General features: G+C 38.7%; 1 protein-coding gene across 4 annotated transcripts; it reads left to right on the forward strand.

Annotated features, from left to right (window-relative positions):
* The first annotated feature begins 1,113 nt into the window (after positions 1 to 1,113).
* LOC104686064 (interleukin-1 receptor type 1-like) lies at positions 1,114 to 18,791 on the forward strand. Of its 4 annotated transcripts, XM_039548965.1 has the most exons (13): positions 1,117 to 1,771; positions 2,172 to 2,423; positions 3,017 to 3,203; positions 5,633 to 5,702; positions 7,598 to 7,841; positions 8,145 to 8,331; positions 9,104 to 9,266; positions 10,632 to 10,697; positions 11,253 to 11,373; positions 13,461 to 13,609; positions 13,902 to 14,045; positions 15,443 to 15,604; positions 16,098 to 18,791. In XM_039548965.1, the coding sequence occupies exons 3-13, from the start codon at positions 3,156 to 3,158 to the stop codon at positions 16,487 to 16,489; spliced, it is 1,746 nt and encodes a 581-aa protein (XP_039404899.1). In that variant the 5' UTR covers positions 1,117 to 1,771; positions 2,172 to 2,423; positions 3,017 to 3,155; the 3' UTR covers positions 16,490 to 18,791. The 4 variants fall into 4 exon arrangements, with proteins under 4 accessions (XP_039404918.1, XP_039404910.1, XP_039404899.1 ...); XM_039548984.1 differs by lacking the exon at positions 15,443 to 15,604 and having other exon boundaries at positions 1,114 to 1,771; XM_039548976.1 differs by lacking the exon at positions 5,633 to 5,702 and having other exon boundaries at positions 1,115 to 1,771.
* The last annotated feature ends 774 nt before the right edge of the window (positions 18,792 to 19,565 follow it).

The raw sequence follows: 19,565 nt of genomic DNA on the forward strand, positions 1-19,565 counted from the left end.
TTTATAATATTTTAACAAAGTGTTTTATACCAGAAACATTTTTACTAGAGATATTTTTTCCCTATTAGTAGTATTACAATAAATATAGGAGAAAAAACCCATCACAACTGCATACAGCAGAACCTCTACCACGTGTAACTCAAAAAGAATTCTTAAAAAATCTTTATTTTTTAAAAATCAGCGCTTCTAGAGCAATGAAGTAGACACCTCTCTTGCCTTTATGATAATCAGATTCAGCTCACAGATTTTTTTGGCGATGCAAAATACAGAAACTAAAAATCTTGTAAAATCTTGCATAATCTTGCATTGTTTGACCTAATACTAGGAGTTAATGAGAAACATTTCCAAAATTAAATACGGATATAAGTGGTGACCAAAGAGAGACAAGCTGACTACATAAATCCTGCTGTGTTTGCCAAATCAGGAATGAATTAATTTTCTGTGTACCTCCCAACAGTTTTGTGCCTGGAAGTGTTGCAATGTGCCTCCAGATAGCACTACATACCTTGTTTTGATGGAAGACAGTATATGCAGGCATAGCAGGGCGTAATCTTTCATCTTTACTTATCTGCAGCTACCAAGCAGTGGGCAGCATGTTTGAACGTGTTTCCATTTGGTAAATATAATAGTACCAGAACATGCAATGAAAGAAGTACCAGAAGCAGAATGAAAAAACAGACAGGGACAGGACATGCCTGGATTATTCTCCACAGTTTTTGCAGAATACTTGCAATTTGCTTAGAAAATGTTATGATTTTTTATTTCATATTTTATATTTTTATATTTATAATTTGTATTTTTAACCATAATGAGAACATCTACCTTGATAGTTCTAAAGGGCATGATTGCTACCTGCTTTGTGAGGAACGTTAGAGCTTTCCTCTGCCTTAATATCTAGTTTAGTAGTTAGTCAACAAGTAAGTGGCAGTACAGCATTAAAACTGCCCATATTTGATTATGTGTTTAACAAAATAGTTTGAGGAACTTCTGCTTTGAGAAACTCTGGCTCCAGCTGTGGTGTGAGAGTGAAGCAGAGAACTAAGAATCACTAGAATCTAGAGAACATACTGTTCCCAGAACAGCCACGAATTAAGTAATCTCTATAAAATGTCAGGACTGCTTAGCAAGATTTGTAGATAAAAGCTTAGTGACTAAATGAGACTAAACCTGTACGTTCAAGCTTCCAAATATCTCAGTGACAGTCTGGTTAACTCAAACCAAGCAGACAAAGCAGCCTACTGAAGAAGCAAATAAATCGGCTGATGTCCCCGAGATGGTGCTGCCAACAGCGTCCGCAGAGTCTTGAAGGGCTCCTTCTCTTCCAGTGGCACAGTCTCTTCAACTAGGGTGGTTTGCAGCTGTTCGTACTTAAAAACAAGCAAGCAAGCAAACAAACAAACCTCAGTCACCTCCGATCTCGCAGTCTTTACTTGGAGGGTGAGCCCAGCCCGCAGCAGCGAGGGGCTGGGATGGCTGGCTGAGCTCAGTCTTTTTTCGACAGTGACTTTTGCTCAAACGCTTTGTTTTTCGGAACCTGCGTTTAATCAGCACCTCTTACCTGCGCCGGGGCGGGGCGGGGACGGGGGATGGCCCTGCCCTGCCCCGGGGCCACCTCACCGTCCTGGGACACCCAGGTTTGCAGGCGGCAGGCGAGGGAAGGAGAGGCGTCGCTGGGAGGAGCCGTCCGTGCCGGGGCAGCGGCGCCGCCGTCCCGCGGCTGCCGGGGCTGTCGGGGAGGCGGCAGCGGGGCTCCCCCGCCCCCGCGGAGCAGGTAGGCAGCACCGGGCATTCCCCGGGCCCTGGCCCGGCCCCGGCACTCGGCGTGCAGCGGCGGGGGCAGCCGAGAGCCGGGGTGTCCGGGGCGGCAGCGGGTACGGGCGGCGGGGGCCGGGCAGGTGCGGAGCGCTGCTCTCCCTGGGCCCGGTGACAGGCGGACGGCGTCAGCCAGGCGGCACAATCCGGGAGGAGATCCGTAGGGCTGCGCCGATGGTCGCGCTTGCTCCGACGCCCCTCTTCTGGGGCTGGGAGGTGGCTCGGACCGAGGTAGTGTCTGCTGGGGAAACTCGGGCCTGGAGACAGTTAAGGAGTAGGAGTGAAACCTCTTATAAAAGGTCAGCCCTGTCCGTGGCTCGGTTCCTGACAGAAAGCCAGCGAGCCCCTGTTCTTCGCAGCTGCCCCTCGGCACTGAGCCTGGCGGGTCACCCTGCCCGGGCCGGCGGTCCCTGCACCGCCCAGGAGCCACAGCCCCTTCCAAGGGAATCATTCCAGGAATACGTCGCAATTTAAATGAAGAGTGTTGGAAAATGATTTCTGCCGTGCCCGCTGAGGGATGCCAGCGTTTCACAGAAACACGGCTATCGTGAGAGTCGCAGTACTGTCACTACAACCCGACGGGGCTAACCCGGCTCTTCCACACTGACTAGGTATGTCCAGCGAAGGAATATATGTATTTGTTGTCATCATTTTTTTCTAGATCAAAAGTGAGGCACTTGATTAATCTCTCTAGAAGAGGCATGGCATACCTTGCAGTTAATAGAAGCATTTATGGGAATATGAATATATGTATATATTTATGCATTTTTTATGATTTGAAATGTTCCTAGGCTTATGTACCAGAAATAGTGTGATCCTCTGATTTCCTGTTGGTTCTCTCAGTTCTCAGGACTGTTGCATGTTTGAATAAGTTTGTGCTTTTGAATAAGAGATTCAAAGAAACCTGCCACAAGTTTGCCAAAATCAGTGAAACCTGTGATCCTTTGAAGTGCCGAGGAGGCTTTTTTTTTTTGTTGAGTAGATCAGCTTTGAAAGGACTAAAAAGCAGATGAAAAGGTGTTTATGCCGATTTAATGAGAAATTTTCATGAAAATTATGCCTACATGCCATCACGGATGCTGTAATTGTAATTTAGATGCGTGTATCATTGAAGACCTCTTTCAGACAGTTGATGGGTTTTTTTAGGGGAGTTGTTTGTAATAATTTTTTTTTAACTGCAATTGATAAAAATATTTCCTTTCAGGGTGAAACTTTATGGACATGGCTTCGCATACCTGGAATTTTTTTTCCCCTCTGGAAAATCTGGGCAAAGATCACTAGAGCTGGTCTGTCCTGAATGATAAAGCTCCACAGGTCGATTGAGTGCTCAAGATGTGGACAGAATGGCTGGGAAAAGGGAGAAATTTAGCTGTTTATCATGGCAGAATGTGGTAGGAAAAACATTTGCAATTGATTCTGCAGTCATATGTATGTTATGTTAATCATTATTTATGTGAATGCATGCACAGAGAAGAGCCTAATTTTGCTATCGTGTCTACCTTCCATAGAAATGTAAATTTTTCATTGTGAGAAGTGAGAGACGAGGAAGTGTCCTCAAAGTAGTCTGTGTGTATGGTTTTACACAAGGCTGTATATATGTTTGCAAGTCTTCTATGTTGACAAAAGAGCAAATTATAAATTTAAATAGAAAGCAAAAACATTGAAATTCTAGCAGGATCCTGGAAGACTTTCTTTTAGGATGTGTTAAAATACTACTTCTGCATCTGCTGAATCTATTGGTGGGACAAAAAACTTCTTGAGAGAGCTTGTGTGAGACAGAACACTAGAGCAAGGTAGTGTTTTAATGTGAAAAAACAGTGATTCAGAGAAGTCATAAAGAAAATACCTGCTCATAAGTGGAGTCTATTCAATCCTGTTTTATCTTTAAATTATTTCCATTACAATATTTCCATCGTTTTTAAAATTAAAAATTATATATTTTTAGGATTTACCATGCATCACAACTAACGGAAAAATATTACTGTATCCCACAGCCGTAGGGAGGAGGAGAGAGATCCAACAGGCAGGAATTGTGCAGCAAGATTGATTTATTTAATTATTTTACAAACTCTTTTATAGACTTTTTTCTTCATAGTCTAATTGGGCAAAGGATCAGCCACCCCCTGGGTGGATTGGCTAAAAATCCTAAACATCCATTGTCAAAATATTTTTCTACTGTACCATAAACATAGTTCTACAAGGTCGCAGGTGTTCATAGTTTATAGAACTTCTGCTAATCTCCTCGTGAGAGAGAAAAGTATCCCACGGGCTTAGAAAGAAGCAAGAAAATTCTTGCTAGCAGCAATATTGTATCCACAGAAAAAGTTGTAGCTTTTGTACAAACACGCATAACCTACCTCCAGAGATTTTAATGTTTTGTGTATTTCTATGCTCAAGATTCTTTCATGGACTCATCCCATCTTAGAGCTAGGCAAGAAAATACCTGCCTGGTAATTTAAATAGAAATTTGCAAGGAGGAAAGAGAAAGGGAAGAAGGGAAGCAGGCTGTGCAAGAAGCAGTGTGGATGACTCAATGCATGGCACGCTTCTGAGTCAGTCTGGTGGAGCAAGACACGACAGCTGGAAGTGTCATCTTTGACTCTAGTAGAAAATGGTGATCAGCTAAATGTATGTCACAACAGGGTGGGAGTTCTCCTGCTCATCCTTCAGCTGGAATGGTTGCACTTGTCCTCTCACTGTGCTGTAAAACACTGTGGTAGGCTGAATAGAAAAGAAAAACCAGTAAGGCAGGTCAGATTAAGGATCAACTTGTCCGAGACATGCCACTAATAGATCCTTCTCCAAACACATTAGGGATCAGAGGACTACTAAAGAGTCCTGACAGTCATTCTCAAGTATATAAGTAAGCATGTAAAGGATAAATGCCTAGATTTTAGGTGAAGAAACATCACTGCTAGAGTCCCAAACAACTCTTCTGCTCAGCGTGTATTTTGATGATAGAGACAGAGGGAATCTGTTTCAGTGGCAGAATTTGCCAATGATACAAAGCTATTCAGGCTAGAATATGGAGGTGTAAATTGCAAAGAATGGCAGAAAGATGTTATGATAGTAAATGACTGGGTAATAATGGCAGAAGAAGATTGTTGTGGAGAAATGTAAAGAAAATTTAAAATGAAAACATATGGCCAAAATCTTAACAACATGTGCTCAACAGCTGACTGAGTTTGCCTCATTCTTGGCACTCAATGATGAGATCTTGAAACTTTACTAGGCTCATGGGAATATCAGGTCAATACTCAGTAGTACTCAAAGAACAAAGATATGGTTAGAAATCACTAGGGGAAAATTCCATAAAAACCCAGTAACTGTCTTAGTTTATAAATCCATAGTGCCTTATGTTTTTAAGACTGTATGCTACAGCCTGTCCTCCCCATCTCAGACAGGCTGTAGCATAACTGGATGCAGTACAGAAGTGGGTAGCAAAAAATGTCAGAATTATGAAATCAGATTCCATCCAAGGGAGGGTTAGACAATCTAAGACTGTAGCTTGGGAAAGGAAGGGGCAGGAAGGAGTGTGCTAGAGATGTAAAAAAATCAAGTGCTTGACAAGCTGAAGTAGGAAATGTTCACTCATTTTTTTTCTTCTGGTGTAATAATTAGGAGCTGTCAGGTAAAACAAGCAGGTAACAGGCTCAAAACAAGTCAAAGGCAATTCCTATATTTCATGGGTCCTCTATTAACTATGTAATTCCTGTATTAATTGTGTAATATGTTAATTGTGTAATGCAAATGTTTACTTTAAATTGTGGAAATTCATATTGGGAATCACTATTTGAAAGTTCTCTTTCCATTTCTGCAGGGAAACACGACAGCAAAAACACTGTTTTCATGTAACATTGCAACAGCATTTCTGTCTTTAATTATTGCAAGTAAGTTTATTGGTGGCTATGGAAAATTTTGTTCTGGAACTGGTTTTTTTTTTCCACACAAGTAGTACTAACTTTCTGTGAATATGGCAGTAATAGTAAAATGTACATGCATGCCAATGAGTTTTTTTACATAGTCCCAAGAGCAGGAACCTCTCTTATAAAACATAATACGTGGTATTTTATGTACTAATGTATCACAGAATCACTTAGGTTGGAAAGGAACTCTTGGCATTATCTAGTCTAAGCTCATAGGGTGAGGCTTTTGAATATCTCTGCAGATGGAGACTGCACAACTTCTTTGGGCATCTTGTTCCAGTGTTTGATCGTCCTTACAGTAAAAAATAGTCTTTTCTTGTGTTCAGATAGAATGTTTTATGCTTTGGTTTGTGCTCATTGCCTCTTGTCCTGTCAGTGGGTAAAGCTGGCAAAGTCTGTCTATTTGTTCTTCGTTCCCTCCCATCAGGTATTTACACACATTGATAAGATCCACCCACACACTCCTCAGACTTTCTCTTTTCTAGGCTGAGCAGTTCCTGCTCTTTCATCCTCTAATGAAGTGAGAGGTGCTTTACTCCTTTAATCATTTTTGTGGCCATGTGCTGGACTCTCTCCAGTAAATTCAAATCTGGCAGGTCCTAATGCATCCCAGGACCCTGTTAGCCTTTTTTTGCCATGAGGGAGCATTGGTGGCTCATTATGCTACCCTTTAACCCCATAGTGAATATGTGCCAGTTGAACTCTGCAGTTCTGGTGTCTCCATCTCAGAAATATGGTATCAGAAGAGGTGGAGTGACAGTGTTGTCTGATACAGGATGGCTTCCATATGGGAAGTCTCTAAATGAAGGAGGACTCTGAGTTAGAGACAGAAGCAAGATGGGATGACAGTCTATAAAAATGTAAATACTGCAGAAGAGGCAGATGAGAGGAATTTTACCATTCCTTAAAACAAGAAATGCATGATACTCAGAGAATTTATAAAATCCAGCGAATGTTTTTTCATGCAGAAGGTAAGAGGAAAGAAAGGGGCCGAAATCAAAGTAGTATAGTATTTGTTGTGACCTCTCTTCTGCACATTTGGCACTGGTTGCTATCAGAGACAGGATATTGGGCTAAACAGACACTTGCATGACTGCCTGTGGCAGTTCTTATATAATAACAAAGCAAGGAAGTTTAGATAAATATATTACTGACTTGGGAATGTGACCATGGTATCCAGAGTTGGTGCCTTTTTAGTCATACTACAGGGAAAAAAAAAAAAAGCCCAAACGGAACTCTTGGTGTTGCTCTTTCCTGCATGAGTCTGTGTCAGGAGTAAAGAAAATGAGCTCATTGGTGATTGTAATGACTCCTCTCTAAATGTTCATAAAATAAAGGGTGAGTTGAAATTCCCACAGCAAACTTAATATTTGTACAACACAATCTTTAACTTCAGTGTTCTCTTAGGATGTTTAGGTATCAAAAGCATAGTGTGTCTTAAAGGATTACTCTGACCACAGTTAAGTGAAGTTAAAAAATAAAGACATTAAATGTGAAATTTGTGTGCATGTGTGTGTTTGTGTACATGCCCATGAAACAGAAACACAAGTACTTTAGTAGTTTGCATCTGAAAAAAAACATGCAAGTGACAAGTCTGCTGCAAACAAAGACAATCTACTGAGTGTAAAGATTGCATTCAAAAAACAGCATTTCATTTTAGTGGCATAACTATATCTGTGTGCCACTGAGTAGTACTCTCTCAGCTGTAAAGATAAGGGATTAAAATTGTATTTTTAGTAGCTGACTTGAGAATGGAGGTGAAAACTCCAATGAATTTTATAAATATAATCAGGAAATGAGTTTAGTATATTCGTGTGGGGTGTTTGAGTTTTTCTTTAATGTTTATCTCTTTCCTTTAGAGAAATGTGAAGCCTATGATGTGATGTTGAGGCAAAGTCTTGTGCTTGATGGGCAGCCTCTTGCTATTAAATGTTCACTGGAAAAGAGCTTGAAAAGTGGAGACTACAACTTAACATGGTATAAAGTTGGAAACCAGACAGCTGTGCCTAGAGACAAACTGTCTAGAATTCATCAGGAGAAGAATTTAATTTGGTTTCTTCCTGCAATGTTAGAAGATTCTGGAGATTATGAATGTGTCATAAGGTGAAAATTAAAAAAAAAATTATTTTTACAGAAATGAGTTGCAAAGTGAGTAACTTTTAGAAAGCAAATAAAATTTTGAGGGTAAGAGAAATACTAATGAAGAAGAGGGAGTGCATCTACAAAAACTAACTTAGTTTGGGGAAATTAAGACTAGTTTTGGGGTTTTTTTCCTTGTAGGCAAAAGTAAATCTGTTAAAGAAACTGTAAACCCTTTTTCTTCTCTTCTCCAAAAAGAATGCCATACATTTTTGACCTGCAAAATATGCGAAATAGGTTAATTTAATTATGTTCTATGAATTGCAGAAATTTGACAAGCTGCAAGAAAATGTGTACAAAAGTAACAGTTTTCAAGAGGATTGATGGTTTATGCTTAAATGAAAAATTTGCTGTAGAGGAGGTGATATTCACATCATCATCTGCAAAGGTTGTGTGTCCGCACTTGGATTATTTCAGGAATGAGAAGATTATTCAGCCTGTTCGTTGGTATAAGGTGAGAACATGGTGTTTTGTACTGTCTTATAGCTGGCCATTATTTAAAATAAAAATCACTGATCTTTGAGAAGTGGACCAGAAGAACTAAAGATTTTCTGTAAATTGGAGAAAAATGCTTTTAAAACAAATTAGAAGAGGATTAGGACTTTCTCTCTTTTAAAGGTTTTTTTGATTATCAGGGCAGAAATTCAGCTGAGATGTAGGAGTGATGATGAACCACGTACCTCCCAGGTGACATCTGTTTACCTGCCAGGGAAAACCTACCTTGTGTGGAAACAGATTTACTATGGCACATCTATTAGGTGCTCAATACCGTTCTACTAAATTATTCTGTTTAGTGTTCACTCTCTCTTAAAGGCTCTTTCTGTCACAAGAATGTAGTGCCTTCTGCCAAATTCCTGCATCAGGCCCATGCAGTCCGTATCGTACCAGTAGTACTGAGGTTCCTTAAAAAATGAAGTCTAATTATTGGGTGATTCTTCATTGATGAATACTTTTGCAAATACTGACAACCCACATTTTACTTTCTTTTTTCTCTAATATTGAAAGTTGTTTTCCAAAGGGAATGAAGCTGGATATCTTTAAATTAAAATCTCAGCTGAAGTGAAGAGTGCATTTCTTTATATTCCACTGCCCTCACTCTTCGTCAGCCTCTGCAGGCCATCCATCCTTATGCTGTGGTCCATTGAAACTTCAGATTGTATTAAAGAGAGAAAAACCATGGAAATATACAGTGATATGAATTAACATAGTTCTCTACGTGCTTTTAGGACTGCCAGCTGCTGGAAGGAAAAAGGTTTGCCCTCTCAAACCGTGACCTTATAATTTTTAATGTGACTGTACATGATCGAGGAAACTATACGTGTGAAACAGCATATACCTACAATGGGAAACAATATAACATTTCACGAGACATCAGTCTGATTGTAGAAGGTGAGTAAATAATTTCACTGTGTGCTCTTAACAACTCCAAACTTTTGTCGCTAATTTCTAAAGACTAAAGTGGAAAGACCTAATCTGTGGATTGGAATGCCTAGGGCTACTGTTTTTCACCTAAATGTAAAGGAAATAAATGCTGACTGAGGGTATTTATATTCTGTCTGTTGTTGAAGATCTGTTCCCTTTTTCAAAGTTGCAGTATTGTCAAAGATCTGCTATCCAGACCAGTTGCCTAAGTCCCTGAACAGATGCCCTGTAAGGCTTGGTGGCACAATACTTTCTACTGTGCCCTCTATCCTGCCCATTTTATTTTCTCTTTCACATCATCCTCCTAATGCAAGAGCCTTGCCTGTTTTTTCTGTGTGCATATATATGCATACATATGTATGTATATAGGTGTGTGTGTATGAATATATATGAGCATGTATCATTCATATATATAATGTCATATGTATATGATATGGATAAACAAAATTGAGGAACATAAGGTTGGATCAAATGAAATGATCATTCTGGTCTCAAAATTTGTCCCTAGAACTTCTCTGTTAATGAAATTTCAGCTTCTACCTCTCAGTAGAGACAAAATCATACCACTCCTTTGCTGCAAGTGACTGGAGGTAGCTCAGTGGTTTTTGAAGACTCCAGCTGAACAAGTTTATACTAATTCAAGGTCCAAATAATAATGCGGACCCATTTTTCAGAAGGAAAAGGGAAGAATACATTCAGGATAATCCTGTATACTTTGCTAGGGGGCTCAAATGAGATGCTTTATGATTTATATGTTTGCTTGGAGGGTGTCGTATATGTACTCTTAATTGTAAACATCTAAAAGTAGTCACTGGTATTATAGTTCCTTATAGATAGCACTGTGGGAAGAACTTCAAGGTACTTTAACTAGAGTATAGAAATGAAATTTCCCCTTATGAATAGCAGAAGTCTAAAACAGATGAACTGTACTCTAAAAGTACTTGGCTGCAGTTTGTATCTGTGGGACGCTTGGTGACAGGCTATCCAGACTGTAGACAGTTAATACTCTAGATACTCATACCCTTCTCAGCAGCTGTGTATGCAATATTACAGAGTTTTTATGCCATGGAACAGCCAGACCACCACAAGTGTGTGGAGATTTGTGGCATTACATTTTGGAAGAGATGGAGTGAAGGATAGTTTAGCTTCAAGTCAGAAATAATAACTACCTGAGATGTGATACTTTCAGTATTGAGTGATATTTTGTTATAAAATGGCTGACAACCTTGTCTTTAGTAAGGGGGTGTTTTTAGGTTGTACTTGGGTTATAGAACATAGAACAGACTTAACTGCCCCCGGTTTTCTGAAAAGCACTTTCTTTCTTTTGTTTAGTGACCCCACCAAAAAAGCCTCCAGAAATATTTTACCCAAGAAACAACTCCATTGAAGTGGAACTCGGTAAGTAGTTTTATCTGTCAGAAAATATGAATTTGTATCCTAGTGAAAATGTATACTCAAGGAGTGTCCTATTCTGTGCTTTCTTGGCTTTATTTTCAGAAAAAACTAGTTCAGTGACCAGCTCAGTTTCCCTATGTTGTTCTCCCAAAGGAGGAATGAGGGGTGAGAGGGAAAGAAATGATGCATGTTGCTTACAAAGGCCTAAAGAAATTTCTCAGATGCAAGGAAAGCTGTAGGGAACCCAAGTGATTATTTGTCACATCTGTTGCTTTTCATCACTGTGAAAGAGATTCTAAGAACAGGTCCATCTCAAATCTGCAGGCAAAGTGATGCCCCAGGGGAAGCATCTTCTTCCTGGATTCAGCTTCTTCCATCCTACCATTCTCTTTCTGGAGCTGCAGATCACTGAGAATATAGACCCTGTGTTAGAGTAACTTTTCTGAAGGGGTTTAGTACCATCCTTAGCTGGTGTGTGTGTGAATCTGTGGACAGAACTGTATAGACTTTAACTAGGTTATGGAAATTAACTCTTTACTTTGTAACACAATTTTATAGGCTCACAGGTTACTGTGGATTGCAATACAACAGGTGCTGATGGGTATGAGGTGTACTGGACAGGCAACGGTGTGTATATTGATGTATTTTATATGAGCAGAATTTTTGCAAGTCCCTATGAGTAAGTATATTTTCAGATAAGAAAATACTGTGTTGGCAACCAAAGTCGAACTTCCTCCCTCTGACATTAAGACATTTAGCAGCATTCCTCCCTTGATTTAAATAGCATTCTGCTTAAAAACTCCTAATGATTGCCTTCTCCGACTTGCTTCCTGCTTTGAAATAGAAACTTGAAGCATAGTAGGCACATGGGCTTCACATGGGATTGTGCTTTTCTTGCTCATTGTAAAAAATCTGTCTTAATTTCCAGTGTTGGGAAAAGGTGTTTTGTTACAGTCCCATAATTGTAATACAGTCTCTTTTGAGCAGGCTCTGGCCTGGCAGAGACCTCTTTTGGTCGGATCAGGCGTGTTCAGGTGCATGATCTTCAGACTGTCTCTTTCTTCTGTGTTCCACATCCGCCTCTCTGAAAGGTTGCAAGAGGACAAATCTGTGCTATACAGGAAAAATTGAGATTTCTAGGTTTAAGAGCATTAATTTAGAGAAATTTAACTGAGATCAGCTGAAGAGCTAATGGAAGACTTAATTGAGGGCATTTGTACTGAAGCTTAGGGGTCAGAAGAGAAAAGGGAGACAGATTTCTGGTGACGAGCTGGGTTTTGGGGGACTTGGACTGAGTAAAGTATATGAAGGGCAAGTGAGAAACAAGGCCATGGTGAAAAGCAGGTTAAATGGAATTAGAAGAAGAGAAATTATACCTGACTGGAAAAACAAACCCAAATTGGAGCAAGAGGGAATCTGAAATTTTCTTAGACATTACAGGCTTTGATCTAAAAATTTCAGGTTTTATTGCCAGCCCTTATGGTGGCGCTGTGAATAAAAAAAAGTGATAATTTTTGTAAATTCTGGAGCACTATCTGTTACCAAAAAATCAATTAAGGAAAGAGAATAATGTCCTCCAAGTAAGAATACAGTTGCAAGAAATAAGTTTTCATCATAAAAAAAGGGAGAAATAAAATGTTGAATTATTTGGGTGCTCACCAAGAGAAAACACTATACGAAAGTATTATATTATACATCATAAAGAATTGTAATGCCATAAACTATTGGGCCGTAATGCAGAGATACATGGTCACTGAATTGATATTGTAAAAGCAATGTTACTTTTTGTACTTCCTAGCACTTACAGGGTCATCTTTGCAACCATTAGTCATTTGCACTGGTGATGTTGGTTCATTCATTCCCTGTTACAGTGTTCAAATTACTGCAACTCTTTGCTTAGAAAGTGATTCATGTGGGCCTATGTATGCCCTTTGTGATATGTTTCAAGCTTTTATTTTGTGTTTTAAGTGGTAACTAGACTATGCTTTCAGGAAAGAATAGTGCTTGACAAAGTAGACTAGTTAGTTATTTTTGCATTTGAGGTCTGCTGTTAACAAGGTAATGGTGTCCCTTATTTTGCTGGTGGTTAAAAAGTTTAGTTCTCACACTAGTCACATGTCATGGTACACAGCTAACTGAATGTGCTGTATGAGCTTTTTTTCATCCTTGAACAATGCGTGGGGGATAATCTGTGTCTCTTAATGGTGCAGCCTGAGACAACCAGCTGTTATGAGTCTGTTCTGACCCATGGGGGTGAAGCACGCTCTAAACTCCACTCCCTGTGGCTGGAATCACGTTGTGAATTGGTGTTGTCTGCCACATGTCACCAGTTTTGATGTCCTCCCTGTCCCAGAGCTGCTGAACACAAGATGATGCCTTGTCCAGGGCCTCTTTCAGTGTTGTATTCTGTTGTGAAGTATCTCTTTCCATCTACTCTCACAGAGATTGGGAAGTCCATAACAAGAGTTTATTTAGGTTTGTAAGGCATATTTTTGAACTTCAAAATATAGAAACACAGGGGAAACACAGCTGCAGATAAGATAACATCTTGATATCTTGATGCTTTCTAAAGCATATGCTAAATGTCAGTACGAGGAGAGGTCTGACTGTTTGTGTTTCTTTCATATTATGTAATTTTTCATCTGTTGTGAAGTGCTGTTGACATTTGCAGAAGGAAATAACCATTGTTGTGCTGCAGATGTCAGAGATGAAGCCATTCCAGAAAGGGCTGTGGTTTTATGGTTTTATTTGTCACCTTTTGGACAGGGGAGAAACTTCTTACGATGGGCGCCCCATGCATTCTGTGAAGCTAATAATTTCAGAAGTGAGCAGTGAAGATTATGAGCAGCCATTTGTCTGTCAAGCTTCAAATGCCTTTGGGCAAGTTGCATCCTATATTATAATAAAACACAAAGGTAAGAAATACTGTTATTTTTGAGGCCTGTGACTATCTTTACTTCCCCAGAAGGTGTTTTGATACCAAATTGTGGTGTATCAAGTTAAAAGAGAACAGAGGTGTTACAATTTGCAGTACGCATGTACCTGTGCGTAGGGAAGGAATCACTATAATATTGTATTTATCACTATTTTAAAAAAAGGTAAATAGAATGAAAAGTGTAATATTCAAATTTGTATTGAATTTATGTGAAAGATCAGATTTGGACAAATTCAACATTTAAAAAAAAAATTTCTTCTATTTTTGTGCAGTTCCCGATATACAAAGATGGCTGACTGGAGGGCTTGTGTCTTTGTTAATTTTAACATTTATTACTTTAATAATCTACAAGATGTTCAAGATTGATTTGATGCTTTGGTACCGTAATTCTGTCTGTGCCCTTACAAGTAAGGAAGGTATGTGAGTGTGACCAAGTAAGTAAGTGTAATTAGCTTATTGATTTTTTTCACCTGCTATTACTTCTGAGAAATAATTATTTAGTACAATGTACATGGAACTTCCATAAGGAATTTTCAGATATGCACAAAGAAATTTTGTGCAGGATTTTTTTTCAGTCATATAGGTAAAATAGATAATTATGCTTGAGGTAATAAAAACTGTGTAATATTGAAGACAATCATAGTGAGATAGGTGAAAAACAACTATAGGTTATTCCAAAATGAGCATGTTGCTTTTTGCGTTTCTGTAGTTTCTTTACATGCAGATTTATGGTCACTCTGATGATGAACAATAGGTGTCAGCAGAGCTACATCCTGTAAACTGGATGTTTAAAGATGTGTATTAAGTATTTATTTTGAAAATCAGACTCATTTGTCAGAGATTAATTTTGTTGGTTTTTTTTCATTTTGCAGTTTCTCTCTGTTACCTTCACTTTCCTTCTAAATCCTGTCAGTTATGATGTTGACATATCAAAGAGAAAATATACTGCTAATTCCATGTTCTGGGATTCTTCTAATGTGTTGTAGTTCAATGTACTGTAGACAAATATATTGGGCAGGTGTGAAAAATTTGAAATAAGTGCAACATCATAGATATATTTCATACCAGTTCTCAGAACTAGACTGTCTGAAGTTCCCCATGTCTTGAAAGTGAATGGATTACATACATTAAGATAGTTAATGTTTACTCATGGCTGTCCTAAAAGTTTTCATGGAAAAGTAGTTTCAACTCCTGGTCAAAAGTTCAGTTGTACTATATTACCGTATTAGAGTTCTAATTATAAGGAAAAAAAAAAATCAAAGTTTTTAACTTGTTGAGTTAAATCTGACTTTGGCTTGGTTCTTTCAGTCCTGCTTGCTATGCAGCCTTAACTCTCAAAACCTCAGAAGCCTTCTGGCCTTTTCCTCCACCCGAGAAAAGCCCCTACAGGACTATTACGAGAAAGAATTGCCTTTTTTCCACCTTCTCTTGTGGTTAGTCAGAAGTGGAGATAACTACTGTTGAGTTTCTTTCAGGAGAACTGGTGAAGACAGTCCTGTAAGAGGGTATTTCTTAAATGTCCTGGCACCTCTGGGGTTGGGAGCTCCTTCCTGCAGGTCCCAGGTCCTGCATCCAGTTCACATGGGGACTCCTCCATCCCCATGATGGGACCTTTCCCATCAGATTCTGTCAGATTCTGTGGCTGATCATCTTTATTTTGATTCGTAGAGCATTTTACTTCTGTGAAGTTTTTCTGTCAGATGGGTGAAATCATCCCACATTGCTATTTCTAAACAGTCCAAAATGAAACTTTGCAATGAAGGCATTTTTCTGAGTTTTAGTTTTTTAATAGAAATGTTTATGTTTGTTTTAGATGGTAAAATCTATGATGCATATGTCCTGTACACAAAAAGCAGCGAAGGCAGAAGTGTCTGTTGTCTGGAAACCTTTGTTCGTAGAATACTCCCAGATGTTTTAGAAAAACAGTGTGGATATAACCTTTTCATATTAGGAAGGGATGATTTACCAGGAGAAGGTATGCTTTAATTTGCAGAGTAAACAGGTTGCCTTTTGACACATTGTTCTCAGGTTATAAGTTTATCTATGCAATTTAAAACCACATTTTTGGAAAAGAAAGCTGTATTTGTTTAGTTTTAATGGATAATTTACTCAATGCAAATTTTTTTCTTTTTCTTTTTTTTTCTTACTGAAAATTCTGTTCTGGTGTTGTGATGGTCTGTGCTTTCTTCTTAGTGATGAATGAATGAAGACTTAATAGCATTAATAATGTTGTTGAGTTTTTTTGAATGATATCTTCTGCTGAGGGCAGGAGGAACCAATTTTTTAGTAAGTTTTATGTCATGTAATCGATCACGAATCATGTATCATGAATGGCAGTGTGAAGATCTTGAAGCAGCCACTGCTCTGATCTAGCCACAGCTTCACGTGTGCAATTTTAAAATTAAGAACTATTTTCCACAATTGTAAAGTTTCTTTGCAAACTTTGATTGTTCCTTCATCACTTACAGCTGTGGTCAGTGTTGCTGATGAAACCCTTAAGCAAAGCAGAAGACTGATGATTATTTTGGGATCAGAAACATCTAGCTGCTGCCTGTTAGAAGACACCTCTGAGCAACAACTAGCTATGTATAATGCTCTCATCCGTGATGGGATTCAAGTGATTCTTATAGAAATGGGTGAAATACAGGACTACACAATCATGCCAGAATCAATCAGATACATTAAGCAAAAGCATGGAGCTATCCAATGGAAAGGGGACTTCTCAGAGAAATCTTGTTCAGCAAATACAAGATTCTGGAAAAATGTGCGCTATCAAATGCCATCCAGGAAAAAGGTACCTTATTCTGAAGTGTATTTGTTGCCCCTAACTTCAAACAGTTCTGCAGCAAAAGGAAATTAAGAAGCACTTATTTAAATAATAATGAGAAAGTAGTTCTGAATTGGGATGTTTCTTTCACAGTCTTTATATTACAAAGTAAATGTTTTCTTTGAGGAGTAAAAACTTCTCATCCCTTCCATAAATTACACCCTAATAAAAACATCTGTGCAACTTTATTTCTGTTATGGATTTTGGATAGTGACACAATTTGTTGTGTTAGTCTCCATCAGATATTAGAAGTAAACATGGCGATGTTTTAGGCTATTAACTAGTTGTGGTCCACATAAATGTTGTATGAAGAAACAGCTATGAAGTCCCTTCTTTAAAAATTAAAAATGCAGTTGATAAATTAAAAGTCTATTTCTGTCATCAGCATTTTCCTAGTTATTCTGTTCCATTTCTTGTTGCCTTTCCATAATTGTCTGACTTCCTTATTGCTGCAAGAATCTGCACTGTGCAAGTTTTTCTCCCAACCTTACCCTTGCTTCTTGAAGGGGTTGGGGAAAATACATGACATAGCAGGTGTATTTAAAACTCACAACACCGAATGTGTTTCTGCTGAACAGTTGGTACCAAATGTGTTCAGCAAATGGAAGGGAATGAAATCCGTGGATTTTTAGACATTTGTTGAACAATTCTGTGATATCTGGTATATGTTTTCTTTTTAAACTTAGTCTCTTGTAATGCTTAGGAAACGAAAATAGTTCAGATTTCTTGAGAATGGGAAGCTTTCTAGACTGTGCTGCTACTCTGGAAACCAGATGTTCTCATGCTGTGTCTCAACTTTGCTAACTGCATGCACAGAAACTCACTGAGAGTCTATCAAAGGACTGTGCTTGGGCTGGGTATACTGGAGAGTGGAAAGTGGCCAGTTCTGAAACATGACCAGATGCTAATGGCAAGAAATTATATCATGTCTACATGTGAAAAAAGAAGTTAGAGGCATGTGGCTATATCAAACTGCTTGGGAGTATCTTGGTATTTCTGGACCCCAATCTACTTTCTGTGTGCATCACTGTGAGAAAATGACATGCTGCTTCCTTTTCAAGGTGGTCTGATGCAGCAGGAGTTTTCATGCTCCAGCTTTGAAGAACATTATCTGAATGCAGATAAGAATTTTGTTTGCTTTTTAAAAATTGTTTTCTGAAGTCAAGTAGGTTCTTACATCATGTTTATTGCCAGGATAGCATCTGTCACTGAATTCCTTTCAGCTGAGTCCCAGAGGTATGTATATCTAGAATATTCTTCATTGGGCTGTATTGATGGGAGAGAAAGCAAAATCTAGGAGTGGGAATATATAATCAAAGGGAAAGATTTCCAATAGCATTTCATGGTACTTTTTTCTTTGTAAAGGGGTAGTAAATACTCCTTACTTCTCATTCTCCTGGCTGTGGGGTTCACAACTGTGTAGTTTTCCAGAGCCTTCACTGACTAGAGGCTTGTTCTGAGGTGTCACCAGGAAAACTGGGAACAGGATAGATCCATCAGATGAAACACTATTGTCCTAGTAAGGGTTGAATCAGTCTTCTTTGGAAATGTGTAATATTTAGGCTGGAACTTTTAAAAATAAATTTAGGGACTTAGAGAATTCAGATAATCATAATTTTCAAGTGTTTAGACTTAGCAGGCTCAAAAAAAGTATTTAAAATTAGTTTCCTTCTTTTTTTAGATTTGTGTTTAAAAACAGGACCCTCTTATTTTCAAGGTAGAAGGAGAAAAATAATAAGGAAAAGATGTTGAAACTGTGGTAGTTCTTTTCAGCTTACTTATTTCATATGCTTTGAAATAAAAAAACTAAACAAACTAATGACTAGGATTTGCAGTACTACATAAAAGTAAATTGATTTGCAATTTGTGCTGGTATTTTTCTTTTTTTCTTTCTGTGAATGTGCTGTTATGATTTCTGGCTGCTTTTTTTCATAGTTCTTTTCAGAGGTTGGCCACAGTATTTAAGATAAGAATTTTCCCATTTCTCCACTAAATGAGACTCCTAAAGACTCTTAAGAGAAGACAGATGATTGTGAGTCACCATTGATTTACCTGATACTTTCTTTCAAACAACCACATTTAGTATGGTTATGTAGACATTTTGAGTCCTTGTGTGAAAGTGAGTGTGAGAGAAAGGTTTTGGTTATCATGGTTGATTGTTAGCTAGCTACTTCAATGTAGCACGACATGAGATGGCTTATCCTTTTATCAGGGGGCTTAATTTTGAAGCTGAATTTTGTCTCTATTTTCTCTCCTTGGAAACTGTTTTTTTTGCAAGTCACATAGGAAAACACACTATTTTTTTTTGGTGGTACAATAAAAGAAATCCCATAGACAGATGTGCTGGTTGCTCTTTATTAAAAAAAACCCAATAAATCCCAACAACTCCACAAATGATTAGTTGGCTAGAGGTTTGCTCCTGAAAACTTGGCAGCTTCAGAAGGAAAAGGCAAATGCAGTGTAATCAATGGAAGAGTATTTGTTCACCACTTTGTAGTAGATATATTTCAGTTTGTTTATGCCGACAGAGAGCAAAGTCTAAATGGTATGTGGCATAAGATACACTGAAAGCATTCTCTGCACCGTTTTTAGTTTTACAGCCATAACTACATATTCATTCTGTTGGCTTGCTCCTGTCAATTTATTTGGTACTCCAGATTGCACTGTCCTTTCTTTGCCTTGTGATTAACTTGTTTCATATTTGCTAATTCCACTGCATCTTTCCATCCATACTGTGAGGCTGGTGCTTTCTGGGATACTTTTCCTCTGTCATGATTTTTTCATGATCATGTCCTGCTTTCTTACCTCTGTGGTAACTCGTGCTGAGATGTGGCCTGTTTCACGTTCTAATGTACACATCTGTTGTGGTTTAACCCGAGCCAGCAGCCAAGCCCCACACAGCCACACGCTTACTCCCCCACCAGTGGGATCGGGGAGAGAATCAGAAGGGTAAAAGCTAAAAAACTTGTGGGTTGAAATAAAGACAGTTTAATAGGTAAAGAAAAAGCCACACACACAAGCAGAGAAAAACAAAGAATTAATTAATTAATTGTTTCCCATGGGCAGGCAGGTGTTCAGCCATCTCCCAGGAGAGCAGGGCCCCATCATA

This window comes from Corvus cornix, chromosome 1, assembly GCF_000738735.6.
Source record: "Corvus cornix cornix isolate S_Up_H32 chromosome 1, ASM73873v5, whole genome shotgun sequence".
Taxonomy (NCBI): Eukaryota; Metazoa; Chordata; class Aves; order Passeriformes; family Corvidae; genus Corvus; species Corvus cornix.

Bases quoted from the DNA above. Each gene is read 5' to 3' on its own strand.
- LOC104686064 (XM_039548965.1), top strand. From the start codon at position 3,156: ATGGCTGGGAAAAGGGAGAAATTTAGCTGTTTATCATGGCAGAATGTG. The intron at 10,698-11,252 runs GTAAGTAGTTTT...ACAATTTTATAG, and splicing joins CTCCATTGAAGTGGAACTCG to GCTCACAGGTTACTGTGGAT. The intron at 11,374-13,460 runs GTAAGTATATTT...CCTTTTGGACAG, and splicing joins ATTTTTGCAAGTCCCTATGA to GGGAGAAACTTCTTACGATG.